Source organism: Natator depressus, chromosome 18, assembly GCF_965152275.1.
Source record: "Natator depressus isolate rNatDep1 chromosome 18, rNatDep2.hap1, whole genome shotgun sequence".
Lineage (NCBI taxonomy): Eukaryota > Metazoa > Chordata > Testudines > Cheloniidae > Natator > Natator depressus.
The window spans coordinates 16,939,959-16,949,517 of NC_134251.1; the positions used below are offsets into that span (position 1 = coordinate 16,939,959).

At 50.0% G+C, this 9,559-nt stretch overlaps 1 protein-coding gene across 2 annotated transcripts in view; it reads right to left on the reverse strand.

The window, feature by feature from the left end:
• Nucleotides 1-9,106, reverse strand: part of LOC142000755 (uncharacterized) — a 71,710-nt gene extending 62,604 nt beyond the window's left edge. Inside the window, exon 1 of one of the 2 annotated variants that reach the window (XM_074975281.1) lies at nt 8,829-9,106. In XM_074975281.1, the coding sequence (XP_074831382.1) occupies nt 8,829-9,015 (187 nt within the window). In that variant the 5' untranslated portion in view covers nt 9,016-9,106. The remainder of the gene's footprint in view (nt 1-8,828) is intronic. The other variant, XM_074975280.1, reaches the window with a different exon arrangement.
• Between the last annotated feature and the right edge of the window lie 453 nt (nt 9,107-9,559).

Genomic DNA, 9,559 nt, shown 5'->3' on the forward strand with positions numbered 1-9,559 from the left:
CTTTGGAACATTCAAGGTGCGACGAGTTGCTATGTATGCACAATAAGCAAATCACTGTTGCATTAAAAGTGCCCAGATTTTGGGTACAAACTAGTTCTCTTTCCAGGTTCTTATACCTTGCCCTGTGCTGTAGCATCAGCAAACAAGCTGCTTGGGCTGGAGGTTTGCAAAGGGGATGCTCCTCAGTGGCTTGAGCATTGGCCTGCTAAACCCAGGGTTGCGAGTTCAATCCTTGAGGGGGCCATTTAGGGATCTGGGGCAAAAATTGGGGACTGGTCCTGCTTTGAGCAGGGAGTTGGACTAGATGACTTCCTGAGGTCCCTTCCAACTCTGATATTCTATGATTCTATCATGACGGAGGCCTGCTTTGGTGCCTGAGCTAGGAAGCCTGGGAGTTTGTTTTTCTTTGGCCAGCCAAATCACATGCTTCCTCTCTGTAGCAAGTCTGAAACAGCTCCCACCTGAGTCCACTGCAAGACTCAAGCTGCCCAGTGCCTCCCAGGTCAGCTGCTCTGAAACTGTGTCAGCCGCACGCAGGAGACAGCCAGAAGAATGCTTCCTCCCACCCACCCCCTCCCCGACCCACTAATTGGTCCTAAAGCAGACACAACCCACTGAGGATAAATGGGCCAGCCAGCTTGCTCTCCCATTACACGCACAAAAGAACATCTATGCTGTGCACTGCGGTAACCCGGAGGGAAAGCGAAGGATTGTTTTGTGTATCAGCCACATGACAGATAAAGTGCCAAAGAAACCTCCTGATGGATGATGATTTTAATCCAGTTTGAAATCTGAAAGCTCCCCAAGAGCTCTCCCTGGTTTGCTGATACCTCCTGCTTCCAGAAAGGAGACTTGTCCAGGCTGGGGCATGGTGCTGGGCTGTGACTGGGTGGCAGAGGGGATAAAACAGCTGCTTCCAAAGAAAATCCTTTCACAGCTGGGCCCTTTTGCACACACACGACCATCCCTCACTGAAACCTTGCAACACATTACACGGGCCGCAGCCAAAATCCCCAGATGTCTATAATCAATCTTGAAAGGCTGTCACATCATCATCTGCTTGATCACTCGGCAGCAGGCAAAAACAATTACTGCCCTCCCCCGCCTCCTCCAAAAGCCTCCCATACACACAGCATGCTCGGTGCCAGGATCCCATGGATGCAGGACGCGTGGCAGCAGGGACTCCGAACCAGAGGAAATGCTAGGAATGCTTTGACGGTGTCTAAAATATTATCGTGCAGCCACCCAATTGCGCTAAGCTTCAAACTAGGGTTACGTACACGTCTGTGTATGCTATTTTATACACCCACAGGGGAGTGTACATACGCACACACACACACACGGCTCTATTATACGGACATGAGCTTAACCTACAATTTGGAAGTCCTGAAATCAAGACTAGAAGCCTTTCTAAAAGACGTGCTCGAGCCCAACCAGGAGTTAGGGGCTCGATGCAGAAGTCACTGAGTGAAATTCGCTGATCTTCATTAGACCAGACGTCAGACCAGATGATCACATGGTCCCTTCTATTAACCTGGCCCTTTTGTAGCACCTACAGTGTAATGCATACAGACTCGCAACATCCTCAAGGGGGAGGTAAGTCACGTCTCAGTTCTGTCTACACGACAGCAGCACGGCTACAGCGCTGCAGCTGGGCCCCCGTAACCCCTGTAGTGACAGAAGGGGGGTTTTTAAATCAAGGTAGGTAATCCTGCTCTCCGAGAGGCAGCACCTAGGTCAACTGAAGAATCCCTCCATTCCCCTAGCCAGATCTCCATGGGGGGGGGGAGGTGTCAACCTAACTACAGTGCTCAGGACAACATTTAACACTTAATCTCTCTGTACCTCAGTTCCCCTGCTATGTAATAGGGATAATAATTCTCTCTTTGGCCATGTGGTCTATTTAGACTGTAAGCTCTTTAGGGCAGGGACTGTCTCTTATTCTGTGCATTACAATGCGCAGCACAATAGGGACCTGGTCTCGGCTGGTGCATCGAGACTCTACTAAAAATAAAGGCATTGTCCATTCTGCCAGGACGCTGTCAGGTCTATTGTGGCCTAGAATCTAAGCCAACTCTGAGAACAAGGGAAATGCTTGGTTCTTTTTTAAATCATTCCCCTGCAGGTTTTACAACCCGTGAACTAGGCTTCCAAAGGAGGCTGTGGAATCCCCGTCATTGGAGATTTTTAAGAACAGGTTGGACAAATCCCTGTCAGGGATGGTCTAGGTTTATTTGGTCCTGCCTCAGTGCAGGGGAGCTGGAGTTGATGACTTCTCAAGGTCCCTTCCAGCCTGACATTTCTATGATTCTTTATCTGGTGGGTTTTTTTAAAGCCCCAGCTCCTGGAGTCAGATGATTAGGTGAGAATCTCAGCTCATTTTTAAAGTTCCTAGCTCTCATGGTTACAGGGAAAAACTTGAAAGCATGACCAGAGTGCAACCTCAAGGTTCAGAAACCCAAAGACAAAGAAAAACCGCGTAAAACTTGTCATGATTGTCAAGCCAATCCTGTAGTTTTTTGGGCCCGGCTCATGACGTTTGAACACTTGGGATTGTCAGTACTGGGATCAGGAAGGGTTAAAGTTCTCAGTCACAGCTGCTTGATTGTCAGTTTGGTTCCTGAAAAACTGTACATTTGAAGGGGAAGGGGGAGAAGAGAGAGTGATCCTTTCAGTTTTCAACAGGCTCTTCGTAACTCAGGCCAGGAACTGCTGTTTAACTTTCCATCCTGAGGACCTGAAATCATCCTTCAACGCAGGCCCCCCTCTGTTGGAGTGGCTCAGCCAACCGGAACACGAGCACAGCACTCGCAAGTCTTCAATGACAACTATATTTTTAGAAGCACTTATCCAGCCATTTGCTCAGCGAGAGGTCACCCTGGGGGTTTTCCCTGCCCTGCTCGCTCCAAGCCAAAGTCAGCACACAGACACATATGAAGGAGCCTCAGTCAATGACACTCTGTCATCTGAAGGTCAGCCACCTTCCAGAGGCCCTCTCTGCACTAGCCTTCTTTGTGAGTTTCTCATTTGCCACAAGGAGCTCCCAGTCTAAATTAAGCCAGGAAACAGCCAGGGATGGTAACAACTCTTTGGTGGCGTGGGAGATTGGACATGGTGTTCCAGCAGTAAGAAGGTGTGGCTGCTTTGGTTAGCAACGAAGATGCCTGGAAGACTGGCAAGCAATGGTACTGTTGGTTTTTAGGATCCCTTTGATTCACACTTTCACACTGAAGTTCGTTACATTTGCATGAGCAGCCATGCGCGAGGAGGAAATTTCCCCTCTGGGTACTTTGCATGAGGGTATTTCAGTCAACGGCGCTAGTTTCCAAGAACACTGATAGTTTCAAGACATAAGCAAGGGATCATCAAGATGCATTAACCTGAGAGGTCAATACTGGACACAGTCATTACAAACTCCTGCCACATGGGCTTGTTTATATGTAGGGCTTCTGTTTTTGGGGGGTTATTCATTTCATCTTTGGGAGATTATTTTTTAGCAATTCTTGAGTTTTATGTAGATGTCCAGAATCGGGGGTTTTCGAGGCTCTCTCTTTGTATAGTCATGTAATATTATATACATTGCCCATTACAGTAGTATATACTGTAATGAGTAATCTCTCGTAATGATCCCTAGTGCGCTTTAACATACTACTCTTTCAAACAGCACTACATTAAAGCGCACTAGAGTACCTCTAGTGCACACCAGCAAGGTCTACATGGACCAATTAATGCACATGTTTGTGCGCTTTAAAAGTCACACCCCCAAAATCCATATCACTGCTCCATGTAGACAACCCCTTAGATACAAGTAACTATTTCTACTGTTTATTGGATAAACACATTTTTAAATCAAGAGTGTTTTATTAGTGTTTAATTGGTTAAAACGTAGAATCAGAAGCCCTCTTTATGTGTCACTTCAAAACCACCTCCTAACAGTGGGAACAGCTGCCAAGCCCAGACAAGACCAAAGGCCCCCGACTCTGGTTAAATAACACGGTGCTGTTAGGAACTGCAGCAGAAAGAAGTGCATGGCGCACCATGCAAGGGAAGTTTCATGTCAAAAGAGATACTTGCATGTGTTCTGCAATACACAAGTGTTCACTCAGCCACGTCCTTTGTGCAGCATAGGTCTGCTCTGACAGCCCCATAAAGGTATGAGGTGCTACTATCTCCATGATGCAAATGGGGAAACTGAGGCATGGAGCAGCTATATGTAGTGACAAACTTGAACCGAAACCCAGATCCGAAAATCCTAATCCGCACTTCACAAATTAGGGCCATCTCTAGGCAATGACAAGCTCCAGATCACACAGGAACTCTGTGGCAGAGCCAAACACAACCCCCTATCTCCTGACTCCCGGGGCCAGGTATATTAAAAGCGAGGTAAGCCTTCCCTGCAGCCAATGAGAAGGACAAAACGTTGCCTTCCTTACCACCTTTCACACAAAGCTATCAGAACCTTGTAAACTTGGATTAAGTTTTGCACAAACCGGGAAGTAAGTCCTGTACTGAAGGATCACTTCACCCATCTCTGAGGTGGAATACAGCAGCTGTTTAACAGAGCAGAGCAGTTTTACATAGCAGCCTAGGGCAGGAAGTGAAGAACTCTGTAGCCAGTTGAAATTACAGCAGGATATTTAAGGAGGTCGGAGTGTAATTAACAGAGCTGGAGTTTAGCCAGAATTGCAGGGCTAAAGCAGTGTCACATGCTGCCAAGCAAACTAAAATACAAAGCCCTGAACTTCTGAAAAGAATGGACTTGAACAAAAATTAAATGAGAGCTAATTTTCCTAATCATTTCCTGCCATTACACACATTCCCCTGAGCAGGAGGATTTGCTTAGAAATACTAACATACGTGAACTGTGTTGATGGGGCCAGGTCTGAGCTCCCTCACACCTTACTGACTCTGCTGTTAACCTTGGTGTATCTTTTCCTATGACAAGTTGTTTCATGTCCTCAGCTACCTGGTGACACAAATCGCTTTGTCCTTAATAAAAATCTACGATTTCAGACTTCAAACGTTATGGGATGGCCTGGTTAAGGCCATATCCTACTGACCTCTACTGGAAGGAATCAGGAATTCAGCTGTGTATCCTATGCCCTACAGCACGAACAGCTAATGGAGATTCTATGTTCAAGTTTGGGATAAGAAGCCAGTGGCTTTGGAGCAGAAGCACCAGGGCTCTCGCACAGCTTTGGCAGAGAAGTTCCAAGGGCAGCCTAGCGAATTTCCAAGGTAGCCCTGGATTTGTTACAATAATCCGGCGTGGCTCTTGCTTTGCTGGGACGAGTGAGTGAGTTTGCAGCCGTTGCGAGGGCAGGATTCTGAACAGATATCTGCAAACTACAGGCACTGTCACAGCACCCAGAGTCCCACACCAACGTCAGTGTAGTACTTTGCCCTGTGCTCCTTTCCCTCCCTCCCCCCACGCTAAGCACCCAGGTCGCTTCTCTCTCTGCCGCGCTCTCCTCTACAGAGCTCCATGGAGTCCCCCTGCCAGATTGCTTCAGTCACGTCACAACCTACTGCCCGCGACACTGGCGCCACCTCTGGCGTAGCAAACCCCCACCTCTCAAAACACCAAGCGGCAGCTGCTTTCAAGAAATCACACATAGAAGGGGGGCGTGGGCAGCAGATTACACCCCAGAACGAGAGCCAGCATTACCATGCAGCTCCTTCTAATCACGAGTGGTGGCAAAGGCAACAAAGCACATGACGGATGCCCAGTGGCGGGGGTAGGAGTATTAAAGTCTTATTGTCACCCATGTATGATGGTGGCTCTTTAAGAGATGGAGAATTCTTCCGGCCCAGAAGTCTGTTTAACGTGTGAGTGTATGTGCCAGGCCACGGGGCAGAGGTCAGGGAGAACCGGATGGGGCGGTAAGTACATCCTTTCCATCCCCCCGTTCCAATGCGCTGATAGCACCATTTGCTAATAAAATAACTGAAATAAGATCACACCTGTCTCAGTCTCCACAGTCAATACGGTCATTGGCAAAGAGCATCTAAAACCTTCCAACACACACACACACAACCCTCTTCCCTGACCCTGTGAGGAAAGAGTAGAGGCAAAAGGGAGGCATTTTTAAAGCCACTTGCCACAAAATTTCAGGGCTCTGCATTAGTCTGGGGCGGGGGAAATCTGGAGCCTCAGCGGGAATGAGATCTTAGGCAGGGCACACCAGGCTGCAACCTGACAGAGTGCGCCCACACACTTAGGAAGCCCACCTCGCTTCCTTTCACATTTCTGATACAAGCAGCAAGAGTTCAGAGCCCGCCCATTTTATTCCAAAGCAATTTCAGCAGCTGCTTGGCTCCTGTTTGACAGCAGAGCAAGGGAAGATACATTTGCCTGTGCCAACAAGAGGACATAACCTGGGCCACGTGTCACTGGCTCCAGGGCAGCCCCGCAAGGAGAACAGGCTCACTTCCTCCCCTCCCTTTCCTTTCCCCTGGCAATAATTTGTGGCCTGTCGCTCCACTTGAAAACTTTATTTACAGGAGAGCCAGAAGCGTTGGCCACTTGCTATGCTGGCTGTGAAGGGAACAGGAAGTACCTGAGAGATGGGAAGAAGTATGTAGAGTGCTGGGTGAACATTACCTGCTTCAGCCTCCTGAGAAACACTGTCCCCGTTTTACACAGAGAGACAAGGGAAACTGAGGCACAGAGTGGGTAAAGCGACATGCTCGAAGGCTTAGAGCAAGACAGCTGCAGAGCTGGGTACAGCCCCCAGGAGCCCTGCACCCACTCCCCGGCTTTAAGCACCAGACCAGTGCTGCTGGTGGGGGTATGGGAAGACAGCATGAGATATACAGCAAGATGTGCAACGTACCTGAAGGTACCTATGAACGGTGCTGACAGCTTTGCAGATGCCAGCCTGTTCTGCCTCTCTTGCCAACAAAATTTGAATCAAACTTTCATCTTTCTTAAAATAACTGGACACAACGTTCCCAAAATATGAAGGGTTTCCATGGCAATGCCTGTATTTGCTCGCGGTAAGGCTGAAAGCGACCAGGCGACTTGCTACCCGTTCACGCATCCAAACAAAAACTTTCTCTGAGTGGAATAACATTATGAACCTGACTTCCGTAACTTCCTCTGTACTGCTCCCAGAACCAGGTCCCAGAGATCGGTGGCCTCAACTTATTCTTTTAACATCCACCCCACCCCGATGGTGAGCGTCAGCAGAAATAGTGTGGACTGAATATCTACACCGCTGATCCTTCTATCTGGACCCTGCAGTCTCTGATCAGAGATCCGTGTGGGAGGCCTCTGGTGGGCGGTGCCAGAGGCACCACCTGTAGCTGCTGCCTTAACGCCACAAGTGATTAGCAGGAAAAACGGAAGCGAACTGTAAGTACTGAACACATACACAGCACGCCACAGATTTACACTTTGCTACACCCCTGTGAGGCAGGTGAAAAGTCACTCTACCCATTTTACAGATGGGAACACAGAGTCCACATTGCAAGAAGAGCACGTGCTGAGTTGAATGCAAAGTTCCGCACAGCACATGCACACTGGCACCTGCGGGCATGCAATGCAGCACGCACACACTTTGGAAGATTTGACCCAGAAAAGAAAATGCCTTGAGCAGGATTATGCTGAAGCAATTGCAGGGATAGAACCAGTAGACCTTCTTAGCAATGCAGGCTACCGTCCATAAGATATAATTTTATATCTGATGGAGGTCATAATTGTTCTGAGCCTGAGGAACAATCTTGTCTTTACATGCCAGAAACTAGTCTATTATTTATGACTAGAAATATGTTTAAGTGATTCTCTTGTCCTTCAGATACCAGAATCAGAGTGGCGTGCAGCCATATGAAATGTGTTCTGTGGGCCTTCATTCCATAGCTGAGTCCACCCTACAGATGCACAGCTCTTGGCTCCAGAGAATTGGACTCCAAGGAATAAATCCCTTTACTTAAAGCTAACAAAGATACAGACAGGCTCAGGACCTTGGGATAATGCTGGTGTTAATACTGGGAGCTCTAGTTTTAGCAAAAAGACAAGAAGTCTAGAATGCACAGTCCAGAAAAAGAAGAGAGTTCAGAACAAGAACACGTGTCTTCCATCCTACCGTTCTGGGAAATCTCTCCAGGAGCTAAAATTAAATATTCCCAAGTTTGGAGATTTTGTCTGAAGGGAAGGGGGGGGGGGCAATTTTTAAAAAAAGTTTACTGCTATACTGCCAGTATAAGTGGGTGGTCCTTCTGGAACAATTACAGAGAGCGAGATACAGCCCCACAAAAGCGATTTCCCCTCGGATTCCAGGAATGGGCCCTGCATAGTCAATTCCCCCTCAGCACGCCTCACTGCTGTGGCATTATATTGGCATCCATCAACAGCAAAACAGACAGGCAGGAGCACTACAAGAACTGCAGATCAATTTTCTCACTCAATTGAGGGGGTTTCTCTGCTCAGAACAGCTGTACCGGATGTTATGATCACTTAAAAAAGCCTTCCCTCCCACAATTTGGTATCCTGGCACCTAACTTCCCTCACCCAGAGGAGCTGGGTCTGATTCTGCCGAGCGACATAAGAGTTAATTGATATAATTAAAAACTAAAGGCACATAAAAGCTTGTGCTAATGAGCCAAAGGAAACTACCAGGGCATAAACCCAGGAAGATCAGAAGTAACTGAACTCAACAGTGAACCCCGGGCACAGGGGACCCCTGGCGCTATCCGCAGCCAGAGACGGAGACGCGTAGCAAGCCCATTGCCAGGCAGGGAGGTTAAAGAAGGAGCCGCCTGGAGCAGAGCACTGGAAGCGGAGGAGAGGGGGCTCGAGAGGGGCGCGCACACAGGGGCTCACCCACCTTGGAGCTGGGCGGACAGGGCTTCCTGCTGCTGCCGGTATTTCAGCGCCAGGGCTTCGGCGCTCCTCGCCTTCTGCTGCAAGTGGCCGTACATGAAAACCCCGGAGCCCAAACACGCCACCGCCACCAGGCAGAAGCCGGTCTGCAGGAGCCCCTTTTGCCTCCTCGAGCACATGCCGGTGCCCATGACGAGCCCGGAGCCGAGCGGCCCCGCCGCTGCGCCGCCTCCCTGCTTCCCCTAGAGCAGCCGCCGGGCGCCGCGGCGCATCCCCCAAGTTCTCCCCTGCCCCAGCCCCTTGCGGGGCGAGGCTGCTTCCCTCCCGCCCCCAGCCCCGAGGGTCCGACGCCTCAGCGCCCGCAGGCGAGGGGGCCAGAGACGCCGCCGCCGAAGTGCCCAGGGAGGCGCCCGCGCGAGCCGGGTCCCGGGGAAGGGGCCGGCGGCTGGGGGCGGCTGGAGCGAGGGGCGGGAGGCAGCCGCGGGGAAGGGGGCCGTGGGAAAGTTTTGCTTCCCATGTGCTGCAAAAAAAAAAAAAAAAAAGAAGAAGAATAATCCGAACTCGGCGCGATGGAGGCGTCTTGGCCCGGCCCGGCCCGGCCCGGCCCGGCCTGCCCTGCCCTGCCCTGCCCCCCCTTTCCTGCGGGAGTCTCCCGACTTTCCGGCCCTTGCCTCTCCGCCCCCCCCCCCGGCCTCAAACTTGCAACAATTTCAAAGAGGAAGCCACAGCCCCCGG